The sequence below is a fragment of the Camelus dromedarius genome, chromosome 9 (assembly GCF_036321535.1).
Source record: "Camelus dromedarius isolate mCamDro1 chromosome 9, mCamDro1.pat, whole genome shotgun sequence".
Classification (NCBI taxonomy): Eukaryota; Metazoa; Chordata; class Mammalia; order Artiodactyla; family Camelidae; genus Camelus; species Camelus dromedarius.
The window spans coordinates 33,287,365-33,301,681 of NC_087444.1; the positions used below are offsets into that span (position 1 = coordinate 33,287,365).

The 14,317-nt window shown below is 42.2% G+C and overlaps 1 protein-coding gene across 1 annotated transcript in view; it reads right to left on the bottom strand.

Annotated features, from left to right (window-relative positions):
* PMFBP1 (polyamine modulated factor 1 binding protein 1) overlaps positions 1-14,317 on the bottom strand; it is a 172,282-nt gene that overhangs the window by 44,475 nt on the left and 113,490 nt on the right. The window contains exons 6-8 of the mRNA XM_031458165.2: positions 6,388-6,499; positions 605-816; positions 42-278 (exon numbers count right to left, since the gene is read on the bottom strand). Of these exons, the coding sequence (XP_031314025.2) occupies positions 42-113 (72 nt within the window). The 5' untranslated portion in view covers positions 114-278; positions 605-816; positions 6,388-6,499. The remainder of the gene's footprint in view (positions 1-41; positions 279-604; positions 817-6,387; positions 6,500-14,317) is intronic.

Below are 14,317 nucleotides of genomic sequence, written 5' to 3' on the forward strand. Positions count from 1 at the left end.
TGTAGAGGAGAGAACTCATCACTGAGGGAGGGGCTCCCTACCTGATCCGTGGATACTGGTCTCTGGGCCCAGGACTTGAATGTCTTCTCTCTTCTCAAACCCTTATTCTGCATCTTCTATGCTGCTGTCTCCTCCAACTTTGTTGAGACTTTCACTTCCTTGGGCCTCCTGTTCTCCATCAGCATCTCCAATTCTGTTGCATCTGCCCAGGGAACTGCTCTTTTTGAATTCAAAAGTTCTGCCATCTGCTTTTCCAACAGGCTTTTTCTTGGTGATGGCTGTGCTCAGAAAGAAAGAAAAAACAATTGCAGTGAAAACAAAAACTTGGTCAGAGGATCCAGAGAGGTTCTGTGCCTCTCAGGTTAGCTTCAGTTTCTACACAGAGCACCTTGAAGATTCCCAAGAAACACCTAACACTGCACATTACATGGGTGACAACTATAGCAGGTATGAACTCAGGCGTGCAAAGAAAAGGCAGCTATTTTTCTTTTACTCAGTCTCTTTGTTGAGTCCCATTTCCACCAAATGGCAGACTCTTTAATTATTTCTGAGAAATCGCCATCATTTTTAGGTTAAAAATGAATCAGTTTATGATTCCTTCTACCTATTTAAGGTCTCTCCAGAGTGTGCTTAAGTTCTGGGGTCCTAGGTTGCATCCTGGCATTAGGGGTGGCTTCTGGTCCATGGTCATGGTCTTCTCTCCCAGCTGGGTGTACTGAGATGTCTGTGTCCTGGTCATCAGGCTGCATAGACTGCATCTTCCTCTTACTGCAAGCTTTGGGTCTGCTGACTCTCTTTCATCTTCTGAGGAAGCTCCTAATGCAGAAAGAGAGAGGGACACACATGTCTCAGGCCCTTTCCTCTCAGACCTACTCCACCATCATCCTACCTACCATCATTTCCACCGTTCTCTAGAAAGGCATTGAGAGGAAGGGGGCACTTTTTTGTCCCGCATTTTTGGTATTGGTCAAAAGTCCTTTCTGCCCCTGGATTGCTAAATCTATCTGGGGTTCTAGTCTTTTCCCCACTTTTGCCCATTTCATTGATCTCAGGTCTAATTTTCTTACTTAAACTCAAATTCCCCTCTTTTTCCTCTTTCTTAACTCAGAGAGTCTGTTTATTTTTTAGGAGAGGAAGGAAAAAGGTCCAAGTGAACAAGTTCAAAGAAACACAGGTTGAGTAGGACAGAATGGGAAACACATGTTAGTACTTTATACACCATCTACCCACATTAGATTACACAAATGCCATAGATCACAGATTACTGATGCTGGCTCTCCTCCCAAGGAACTGGTAACTGCTTGGTTATCTGGATGGACTACTGGTCTTAGAGCAACACAGTCTGTTCCTTTTTGTTTCTAGGTTTTCATGGAAGAGAGGCTATTTAGTTTAAAGTTAAAGCTATCCGTGGGGGTTAACCAAAACTAACAGGTTTATCTACACTTAGCCATAAGTCTTTCTTTTCCTTTTGCTAGGTTTTAGATTTTTCTCCAATGTTCCACCTCTTACCAGTGAAAAAAGGGTGATGAATCCTACGGCTCTTAATTATTGGAATGATGAAAGGATGTCTGATGTTTCCTCTATTCTTAAAAATATGTGAGCACCTTGAATTGATAGGATGCTCCTTGTACAATAAATTACTTCTGCCCAGAATGCATGGTCAGAGCCATACTGTGCGGAGGTCTGACATGAGTCTACTTCTTTGGATACAAACCTGGTTCAAAAAGAAAAAAAATCCCTGGTCAGGTAGTACATCTCTGATAGGGGGAGTGGCAGGACGAGATGATGCTGGAGATGGTTTTGGGGCTCAGCACCATAATGTAGTGGTAGGAACTTGACACCAAGGTCACTGACTCAGTCATAGTCCAACCCCAGGACTGAGGCTCCTCTGGAGATGAAGCACGGCTAGTTGGGTCTTCCCAGAAGGAGACTTTGGAATGGCAGAAGAAATGAGGGCCCAGAAGGAACAAAAGAAGGGGTCCCAGGATTGATCAGACTCACTGCTGCAGGTGAAAATCTCTCCTCATGGCTATCTCTTTTGGAACTTTTCACAGAAGCTGTCAGTTGCCTATTTTCATATCCATACTTTTAATCTTCCATAGTAGCAGAGCCATAATTTTATTGGAGTGTCTAGGTACTCATCCAAAAGACTACCTACTGCAGCCTCTCTTGTAGCTAAGAATGGCTATATGTCTAAGTTTTGGCCAGTGAGATGTAAGGGGAAATACTGTGGGAACTTCCAAGAAATCTTAAGGAGTAGTGCATAGCTCTTTGTCCTTCTTCCTTCCTGAATGCTTGGAATGCTGATTTAGTGGTTCCAGCAACCATTCAGAACACGAGGTGATGTTCATAGAGACAGAACTTATGTCCCTGATGGTATGGAACTACCATGCCAGCCCTGGACAGAGAGAGCAATTTCTATCTTAAGTGATTTCTATCTTAAGTGACTACTGTTTTAAATTTTTTTCTGTTTTATGCAGCTAAATCTAATGCAAATGGATAAAGTGCCCTTAATTACATTCCTCTCAAAGAGCCTTCTCTAAAACACACCCTCCATTTCTAGCACCTCCACCAGCTGCTTCTACTACACATTTTGGAACCTATGTTTCATTGTGGACCAACTCTTTGACCTTATGAACGTTTTTTTTTTTTCAAATGCCCATTTTCTTCCGTAACTTGATTAGGTTCTCTCTTGATACATCAGCTCTTTGCTTTCACTCTGCCTCTTTCTCCACTTGTATGGAACAGGGAGATCAAGGATGGGGAAGAGAGCAACTTACTTAGTCCTCCTGCTGCCACCACCATTATTCCTATACCATGTAGTAAAATTTCCTCTTTCAAAGTAGACACTGCATCTAATGTTGATTGCCATTGAGATGAACTGACAGGGTGAAAACTCTCCCACCTGGTTGCTCAATATCTATCTTTTAAAAAATGAGATACCTTCTTTCTGCCTGTCCAAAAACATACACTTTTAAGACCAAACTCAATAGCCATTTCTGTCATCTTCCCTCCAGCCACAAGCACTATTAACACTTGTATGGCAGCTACTGTATGTCAGACACTGTTCTAAACATAAAATAACATTAATCCTCATAGCAGCCTTGCCAGGTAGGTAACCCCTCACACTCCTATAGCACTTTATTTGTCTTTTAACACAACACAGTCTGCTTTTATTATGGCTATTTGTGATTTGCTTTGTCTCTCTACAAAGATAGCAGTGATCCACTATGTGAAAAAAAGGAACATACATACCTTTTTGAAATAATTTTAGATTTCTGGAAAAGTTGCAAGTATAGTACAGAGACTTCCTATATACCCTTTCCTCGGCTTCCCCAGTGTTAGCATCATACATAAATATCAGTATGTCTATTATGACAAGATGTTAACCTTGTCACTTAGTTGTACTAGTGTCTACCAAGTTACTATTTTCCCCGTTATAAATAATAAAAAATTCATAGCATCTGCTTCTTGAGTTGACCTCTGCTGCTTTCTTCCTGATACTGTGCAATGAGACTCTTGTCTTGAAGAAGGATTTTCCAAATTCCTTCTCTGCCCACGTTAGCCCCTCCACCTTCTTCCAGGTTTCAAAGGGTTCAAAGGCCTTTTGCAGATGATATGATCAAGTGGCATGTGCCTGGGTGCCTGCTCTCCAGCAGGAGAGGGGTTAAATACTTTCGGAGAACTTCAGCACTGAACTGCCAAGTCTCTTAGGTTCAGCTCAGCAATCAAACTGCATAACCTAATAGAGCCCCTGGTGCTACGGGAAACACAAGACACTGATTTATATTTTAATATCAGTAATTTCCACAAGAGCAACATTTCTGAGTGTCATTTTACAATTTCTGTCAAATGCCAGCTCAGTTTTTCTTAATTCTGTTTATTTTGTCTGAATTTGCAACCTCATCGGCAATGCAGATTCTTGGCTCCCGGGAGAGAAGAACATTTCCATCTTTCTCTGGAATGGGAGGGATGGAGATAGGGGCAGAAATGGGCTTCTGAAATAATTGGAAATGTAAATAAAGTATTGTTTATTAAGAATGATGATGAAGTTATTTTAGTTTAAAAAGGAGGGGCAACACTGAACAAACTTTGCAAAAAAAGTGACAAACAAAAGAGGTGTCTGGGATCCAAACTGGAGTCTTTCCTCCCAGAATGGAGAACTGTTCTGTACAGTGCAAAACTGAGAAAAGGGAACCAGGGTGGGGAATACTTGGCACGAGTACTGTAAGACCATTGCTATGGCCATTAGCACTACAGCAGGTTGTAAAGGTCCTTAAGGATCAAAGGTGCACAGCTGTATAAATTCCAGATGTTGCCATTAGGAAGAAGGAGCCTGGTTCTCTCCTGTACTCTTTGAACATCTAATAAAAGTAAGAACAAAGCTGGTGCTGTTGGCACCAAACCACATTGACTCAGTGTGCTCAGGGCCAAGTGTGCTTCCTGAGGCCCTTACATGCCCACTAATTCACTGTGGACCTGCAGCTCCAGTTTCTGCATTGGTCCTTTCCTGGACAGTTCATGGACCATCTTCTGGAATAGCTCAACTTAATGCTCTTCTTTGAAGCCTAAAATTTAGCTTCATCTGGAGAGTGTCTCTCCTTTGGCTGTAACATAAAGCCAGCCAAGAGTCAGAAGTGAGGCCTCTGTACCCTGGTGAAGCTTCTTGTGTGACTACTCTGGCCTTTCCCAAGTGGGAATGTCATTAGTCTCCATAATCCTTCTTTTCTCCAAAGCCACAGGCCCATTAGGTCACAGCGAGCCCAAAGCCAGTTGCTCTGCCTCCGGTTGCCGTTAAGATCTAGTGCTTTTCACCAGCATCCTTCAGCTCCATACACTCTAAATCCAACATCATGTCTCATTGCCAAACCTCCGGCAGAAGCCGTGTTGAGTTTCTCAGTGGAGCTATCGACCACATTGACTGAAGCCGCAGTAACGTGTTTCTCCCCGTCCAAAAGGGTAAAAATAACAGGAACAAGTTGTCGGAAATGAAATTTCAATTCATCCACGCCCTTTCTACACTTCTGCTGCGACTCCCAAGCAGGGATCAATAGTGTTTAGACAGCCAAGGAGATTTTTTCCCCTCTTAAAGCACCAGATCAATAGTAAAAAAAAAAAAAAAAAGAAAAAAAATCCTCCAGCCCTCTGTACGTGTTGTAGTAAATGTGAACAAATCAGAGGCCTTCGGCTAAACGGATTGACTGAAGGCAGCAGCAGTCCGGAGCTTTGTAACTAAGAGCGCATCAACCGCGCAGGTGGTGATGAGGGAGGAAAGCCGCCAGGCTCAGTGAACCCCGGTGCTCCCTCAGTTCCTGCAACAAGGAAGCTTCAAAGGAAATTTTTGTCCCCAAAATGGAGGGAGAAAAATAAAAAGATTCCTGTGAATTGCAGCATGTGGGTGTGATTAAAAAAAAAACACTAGGAAAAGTCAGGACCATTCTCGGAAATGCATTTTATTGGAAGACTGTTTGGGTCACACTTCCTCTTCATTTTGTCTTTGCTTTTTAAATTTTAATTAAAAAAATTAAAGTTCTCAGGTATCTATGACTTTCTCTCACTGCTTCACAAGTTTCCAATCCACCATGCCATCCAGCTTGCAAACATTTTCTCCCCACGGAAGATTTGGAACGCTGCTTTTCTCGGTTAGTTCAGCCCAGCATGGTGATTTCTCCGACTCACCTGGTTTCCTCACTTGCCATCACTGATGTTCTCTGAGGCCTCTTCTATCTCTTCCTCTTCATCCCATTATTCATGTGAGAGAGAATTGGGTAAAGGCTCAATTCTGATTTTCTTCAAATGATTTACCCAGGAGCAATCTTCTTCTCCCATTATGAAAATTTCTGTATTTTATTACATCCTTTTTTTTCTACCATAGATAAATAATACAGTGTGCAGATATTCACATGGATATTCCTGTCATTAGACTGACTTCCAGATTTGGTCTTTCTGTTTCAAGGAGGGCACCAATAGATTGCAAACCCAATTAATAGTGTGAGAAGCTGAAGACTTCTAAGGTAGATTGCCACAACACAATCCTTCAATTTCGCTTGGAAAAGCCAACCCAAGGACTCAAAGGACCATCACATAGCAGGTGCTACTTTGTGGGATTAAAAAATTATTCAGGTTGCGAAATCCAAAGGTGAACTACTATAAACATGTGAATGTCGGCCTTTGTTATAAAAGACTTGTTCTTCTTGTCAATGATTATCATGCTAACCTCTGTAATGAACTGAGAGTCTATGTGAAATAAAGCATTGGCTAAATCTAATACAGAAACATATAAAAATGATAACATGTCAACATGTATTAACTTAGATAATACAGTTTTTTATAGTAGGGTTGGTTAAATAAATGTTTATAGTCACAGATAAAAGAAATGATTCTTACCGATTATGCTATAAACAGAAGTTTCTCCTGGAGTCATTTCCTGCCTCCTGTGTGCCCATACTTTAAACCAGACCTGTTCTCCTTACTGTCAGTGGCATATCTGAAGAATATCCTAGGAGAAGAGAGATGCATCTCAATCATTTTAAATAACAAGACATTAGATCTTAGGGAGGGAGGACTGTGCAATCATTGCATGTGCACCCTTAGATCCGGCCCTGGTGGGTCCCCAGGAGTGACTGAGGCTCCAGTCACGCTTCTGTTGCAGGCCCTTCCACACAGTTGCTCTGTCACGTCTTCACGTAGGTCTGCTCCCTCCCCTGGGGACGGTCAGGGCCCATTCTTACTCCACCTGGGCACAGCACAATACTTTGCAGCTTCCTTATATCCTGCCTACACCTTGTCCCTTTATGAACCACTCCATGAATTACTCAGCTGTAGCATGCCGTCTACCTCCTGCAGAGACCCCGATTAATATGGTAGATGATGGAGAGTCCCATTAGCAGTTGTACTAGTTTTGCTGGGCTGGCATAATAAAGCATCACAGCCTAGGTGGCTTTAGCAACGGAAATCCATTGTCTCATAGTTCTGGATGCCAGAACTCTAAAGCCAAGGTGTGGGCAGGGCTGGTCCCTTCTGAGGGCTGAGGGAGGACCTGCTCCATGCTTCTCACCTGGCCTCTGGTAGTTTGTCTCCATCCCTCCCAGATCTGCCTTTTCGCTCACATGATCTTCTCCCTGTGTGCGTATCTGTCTCCAAACTTGACTTTTATAAGGACACGAGCCATACTGAGTTAGGGACTCACCCTTCTCCAGGATGGCCTCATCTTAACTAATTACATCTGCAACAATCCTATTTCCAAATAAGGTCAGAATCTCAGGTACTGGGGGTTAGGACACTAGTGTATGAATTCTGGGGGACACGATTCAACCCATAACATCAGTTAACTATGTTCAACTGTCTTCTATTACACTAAACAGGTGTCTCTCCTGAGGGGGAGGGTATAGCTCAGTGGTAGAGCGTGTGCTTAGCAATCCCTAGTACCGCCATTAAAAAACAAACAACAAAAAACCTAATTACCCTCCCCCAGAATAAAAAAAAACAAAACAAACAAACAAACAAAAGTATCTCTTCTGACATCTATTGTCCGCTCTCCCTCCTCCCTTCTCCTCACCACTCACCTTCATGATGAATTGTTTGCATTTGCTGTCTCGTTGTATTTCCTCTGCCACTTTCCTCGCACCCCCACCTCACCACCCCAACTCTGGCAGCAGCAACTCTGATTGGCGAAGGTCAAACTTTTGTTGTCAGATCCAATAGACTCTTTTTGGTTCTTATTGTATTTGACAAACTTGACACCAGTGGCTACTTCTTCCTTCTACAAACACTTTCTGTTCTTGGTTTCTGAGACCCTCTCTTTGTTTTCCTCCTGCTTTTCTGCTGCTCCTCAATTTCCTCAGCAAGTACCTCTCCTTCTGCCCATTCCCAAGGTTCTTTCTCATCTTACATCCTTCCTGGCCTATTTTCTCTATTCTGTCACACAAAAACCTCTTTGGTTTCTCATGTGGGTCTACCTATAGAGAGAGAGAGTGTGCTGGTCATATGGACTAAGGGTATTCCAGCTCCCATGACAGCAGTTTCTCACTGTATATTCATTAACTGGCTATTCATTCTTTCAATAAATATTACTGAGCATCTACTATGTGTCAGGTACTTGTCTATTCACCTGACATAAGATAGTGAACAAGAAAACACAGTCCTTCAATCTATAGAGTTTACAATCTAGAGGGAGATACAGGCAGGTATGCCCACAATTCTAATTGAGTGTGATGACTGCCGTTAGGGATGTTCAGGGGATCAGGGTGGGAGCACATGCTTGGAGAAAGAACCCAGGCTTGATGGTAACTGATTTCAGTTATTATTCATATGAGGATTGTTACCAGAACAAAATCACCAGCCCAGATTTGCATCTGAAGCTCCAGATCTATATATACAACTGCCTTCTAGACAGTTATTCTTGATTGCTCCACAGATCTCTGCAATTCAAAATCTCCAAAACTAAACTCATAATCCTCTGTTCCAAACCTGCTACTCCTCCTTTGTCACCTATTTTATTTATTTAACAAACACATAGAACAGTGCCAGGCATTGTTCTGAGTATGTCACGATTAACCCACGTAATCTGTATAACAACTTTAGATATAGGAACTCTGGTTATCTTCATTATAGATGAGAAAATGAAGCACAGAGAGGTTAAGTAACTTGCCCAAGACTACACAGTAGTAAGTGGTAAAGCAGGGATTCAAACCCAGGTAGCCCAAGTCCAGGTAGCCCAAGTCTGGAGTTTGTGCTTTTAACCAGTTTTACACACTACCGCAGTGAAAGGCACTACCACCCACCCCATTCGTTCAAGCCCAGAAATAGGAGCGCCATGTTGATTCTTCTCTCTCTCTTTCTCGGTCACTTCCACTCCCAGTCCCTTTATTGCATTATTCATCAAGTAAGTCCTGCCTATTGTATCTTCTAAACAAATCTTCTATAGGCACTCCTCTCTTCATCTCTAATGACACTGCCCATTCCTCCAGCAACTAGAGATATGATCATGTCATTTACTTGCTTAAAACCTTTCAATAATTCTCCATTGCTCTCATGACAGAGTACAGATGCTTAGGATGGTTGATGGGCCCTCCTTGACCTCTGTGCTGCTCTCCTGACCCTCCTCCCTGCCCTTCTTCACATTCCCCACTATAGCTCTACTGAACTATAGTCAGTTACTCAGACATACCCCGCATCTTTTTCATGCTGCTTGTGCTATGTGCATCATTCCATTCCCCTCCTTCTATCATCTTCGGGCTAACTCCAGCTGATGCCTCAGGATGCAGGTAAATACTATTTCCTTTATAAAGTCTTAGCTGGCTCCCCAGGCCTGGAAGCATGTGCTCCCATCCTGATCCCTTGAACATCCCTAGCAGGGAAGTCATCACACTTGATTAGAATTGTGGGCATACTTGTCTGTATCCCCCTCTAGACTGTAAACTCTATAGACTGTGTTTTCTTGTTCACCATCTTATGTCAAGTGAATAGACAAGTACCTAACACAGAGTAGATATTCAGTAATATTTATTGAAAGAATCAATAGCCAATTAACAAATATACAGTGAGAAATCACTGTCATGGGAGCTGGAATACTCTTAGTCCATATGACCAGCACATTCTCTCTCTATAGGTAGACACACATGAGAAACCAAAGAGGTTTATTGGTGACAGAATCAGGACTTAGGGATATCTAAAAAGTCCAATATTGAATGGCAACTGGCTAGGATAGTGTCATATAACTATCTCAGATAGCAAAGGTCTCACCAATGGAGCTGGTGCTATCAGTCTGTTGACCAAGACATTCTGTCTCCTGGACATTACTAGGAGGGGTCCAGACATCATTCCCTCTATGACTGTGTTCTCCTGCCTTGCTGTATCACAAGACTGATAATCTCCTTCCTTAAATAGGCTACTCTGGTACACTCTGGTTTTGCAGACCTGAGAGCTGTTCTGTCTCTCGAAGATGACTCTAGACATGGTTCAGCTCTTCCAGAACAATCTTTCTTTCATTTTCAAGTTCTAGGGTAAACCCTCCTGTAATTCACTATGAAGTGGCAAAGTATCCCAAAACGTTACTGTAGTTCAGAGGTGCAGTGGTTCATTCTTCATCAGACAATCAAGAGACTTTGTGGAAGTGGTTACATTGGATCTTGCATGTGACTCTGATACAGGAAGATGCGCTGTATTCTAGGATACTGGGGAGAAATGAGATTTCCATCTAGAGCCAGGAGAGTAGGAGAGGTAAATTTATAAAAAGCTTTAGATGCTAGGATGCAGAGTCTAGAGTTTATCTAGAGGCAATAGGGAGCAACTGAAGGTTTTTGAGCTGTAGAGGGGCACCTCAAGAGTTGCTTCAGGCAGTTTAGCCTGGCTTCTGCGTGTAGGAGACTGGGTAGAGAGAAGTAGGAAGAAGGGGAGAAGTCCCAGAGAGCTAGACAGGAATTAGGAGATGACTATTTTCAAATAAAATTAGCCAGTTGAGCAGAGTGACAGGTAAGAAATTTGTTTCTTTAATTTGTCACTATAATAGTATAATATTACATCAAATACATAAACACATCATCCTGAAGTTTCTTGAATACTGATTAAAAATGAACAAACAAAATAATTTCATTTCTGAAGAAATATTTACTAAAGGAAGACTGGTGGTGGGTGAGATTTAAAATTGTGCCATTGGGACAATACTGTATTACTGAATGGTTCACTTTCTTCAACCACTAGATCTGTCTACAGATTAGATCTGGGTACAGTGGGCTCCAAGTTCTGTCCACATCCAACTGGTGGGGCAGAGTAGTCTTAGGAACTAGTCAGGTATTCATGTCTCGGAAACCTTTTTTGATCTAAACAATTTTTGTTTCGGTGGGATCCACCTTGTATCCTGTAGAATTATTTGTCCAACATTTCAAAGGGTTGTCAAGGTGAGATGAAGATAGAACTGATTTTGGAAGGGAGAGGGGCAGGTAGACTACTTATATCAAACTCATTTATATTTCAAAGTGCTTTTCCTGTAGCTGTTCTCCAGTGATCAAGTCGTGGAGGGAAGGGTGAGGTGGTTACATATGGGCGCTGCTATTGTTATGTTGGAAAATACTTTTTGATGAACAGTCATTTCCTTCCACTGCCAGAGGGTGTTGATAATGAGCAAATTACCTTTTACTCCCTCTGGTGTGGATGTGAAATTGGCTGTTAATAGAGTTGCTAATGCTACCGGGTTAGCATGTGATTGTTCTATTTTAAGCCAATTTAAGTTATATTTGGGGAGTAGCCAATCAGACTCCTCGCTAAGAAAATGGGCCCAACTGCAACATTTAATATCGAGAAACCTGCCTCACCCTCAGATGTGGCTGGGAGCAGAAAGTGCTGAACATGCCGTCGTTAACATGAAATGTTTTAATACAATGTCTTTTTCCTTTGGTAGGTACAAGAATGGTCTCATTAGGCAAATACCAAATGTTTTCATCATAGGATGGGACCCATTTCAAACCTCAATAATATGGAATGCTATCAGCCAATGATGTACTTTGTTTAACAATGGGTTAATATCGGTCATTTCTTTACTGCTTGTTATGCAGTGAAAACTTACTAGAAAATGAAACGCTCAAAAATTAGTTGAAAGGAGCAAAAAAGGTGAGAGATTTTACTGAGTTATACGCTTGATTGGGCTAATTAAAGGTACAGATGCATTAGCAGGTTATGGGAACACCTCTGATTTCTAAGGATGCTTGCCTAGGAGGGGGATGGTGTGTTCTAATCATCTGTGGCACTGTGAGCCCCCACACCCAAGGGAAGGGGGCTCAGCTTTTCTCTTACATTCTTCCTGGCCCTCCCCTTCCAGCACCTATTGCCACCTGGCACCTGGTGGCTGAACCCAGTGCATTACTTGGGAAAGTTTCTTGACTAAATAGGGTATTCTTGAACAAAGCACTGTTGATTTGTGATTTTCATGTTTTATTGGCTTTTCATGTTTTAAATGTAAAGCTCATTAGCTGCACACAGAGAAGGAAACAGGTATGAAGGATGGAAAATAAAACTCAACTGATGTGATACAGAAAGGTACAGTGTGCACCATTCTGGTTTAGATTAATTGGGCTTGGCACTATTATGGCTCCTGTCACCTGATCAGTTTACTGGGCTGGAGAAATTGTGGGAATGGAAAGTGCTAGTGTCTAACAGTACCCGAACCTCACCTCCTGCCAAAATGCCTCCTGAGGAAATTCTAGGCTCACACTCTGATCCTGCCATTAAGATCGGGTAGCCGTGGAAAACTCACCCCTTATGGGCTTCTACTCATTTAACAGATACTTCCCAGAACTGCCTTGTGCCAGGCTGGAATACAGCAATGAAGGACAGGGCCCCCGACTAAGGGAGCATAGAGTATACCGGGGAAACACTTATCTGAAAACACAACACGTGGTGATAAGTGGGTTAATATGAGGTGATTAAAATCTTGGGCATTTGGGAAATACTTTTAGAGTTGATTTTTAAAAAAACAAACGCTCACGGTGCTTACAATGACACCACTGTAAGGATTTTATAAATATTAACTTATTAATTCTTATAACAATCCTTGGAGGCAGATGCTGTTTTTATCTTCATTATACAGTCGAGGAAATGAAGGCACAGAGAGGTTGAGGTTAAATGACAAGGTCACACAGCTTGTCTATGCAGAATCAGGATTTGAACCCCTGCCATCTGGCTCCAGAGTCCATGCCCCCAGCCACTACATGCTGCCTTCCCTTTAAGCCAGTCCCTGGAAGGTAAGTGGGATTTGGGCAGATGGAGAAGGGGAATGGGTGAGATGAGAATTTCAGGCTCAGCATTCCAGGCAAAGGGACAAGCTTGTCCAGGTCCACTAATATGTGACTACATGTAGCACACGAGGAGAACCCCCGTGGTCACAGTAGCAGGATAAGAGGGGCTGTGGTTTGGGTGTGAATGTCATTTCTGGAGGGATGGGCAGAGAAAGGGGAGCTGGCAAGGAGGCTGAGGAAGAGCCCACAGAAGGAAAACTAGCAGAAGGACCTCTCCAGAGGGAAGGCAGAGAAATGACGGCAGAGTCCACAGGGTCAGCTGTGGCAGAAGTCCACGTAAGATGAGGAAAACCAGGCCATCATTTTAGAGATGAGGAGGTCACTGCTGACCTTGTGAGTACAGTCTGGGCAGGACAGACGACCGAAGTTAACACTGTAGTTGACAGGGAGTTTCTGGCAGAAGAGAGCGCTGTGAATATTTTTCTAGAAGTTTTATAATAAAGGGAGGAGGGGAGAGAGAGACGGAAGGGAAAGGAAGGAAAAAAGTGATCTTGGCTAAGGATCAGAGATGGGGGAAAGCAGAGAGGGAGGAGTGGGAGAGAGGTGGGGTTGGGGAAGCACGGGAGATGAGTGAGACTGAGGTGCGGACTCTCTCCCCGCTCAACCTCAACAGGAGGCATTTTCTAGAGAACAAGGTCAATACTATTATTGTTTTTTTTCAGGCAGTGGAACATAACAAAGAAAGGTTCAGATACAGATTTAACAGAGGGGCTTTTAAGACATCCTAGGTTGTGAGGATGTTGAGAGAAGACTTGTGTGTCCCTAGCAGAGCACCAGGCAGAGAGCAGCTTCTCAGAATGTTTGTTGAATGAATAAATGGGTATTATTTACATTTTTATTGTGAATATTATTTTTAAAAAAAGAATATAGCACTGCTTTTAAAACACTTGGAAACACAGTCATAAAAAAGCTAACATTTTATGGACCGGGATTCATTTCATGAAATGTTGCAGATGGGCCTGTATCCATCCTGCCTGAGGCCTTGAAGTAATAGGACCATTATAGGATTTCTCAGTGGGTCATCAAAAAAGTTTCATCTCTCATATTCCTGATACTTCACAGACAGATTCTGTATTTTATTAAAGGTAGAAAAAAATAAGCTGTATCTGAAGCACAGGGTTAGGGTTAAAGGTGTTAAGAAAATGTGAAACAATTTTTACTAGTATCTTGACTACTAATTTGGATAAATGTTTATTCTCAAAATGTTTCAGTATTATCTTTCTTCTTCTAGGAAGGTCAGGCACATGCCACTAAAAATACATTTAGTACATTCGAGAATATTTTTTCAAGTGATTTATTGGGGTAATGTATGGACTATTTATTTAAATATATCTCTTATTTCCAGTAATGCCACAACCTCATTAGAAGTGACTTGGCTCATTGCTTAAGCAAAATGATTTTGCTATTTAGGACCGCTCCTTTAAAAATAGTCTATTTTCCTCTAACCATTTACCAGAATTGGAGATCTATTTTTAGAAAAGTAGACGAGAATGGGTAAGGTCACAGCCCTGAGCCTTAGGGAATTC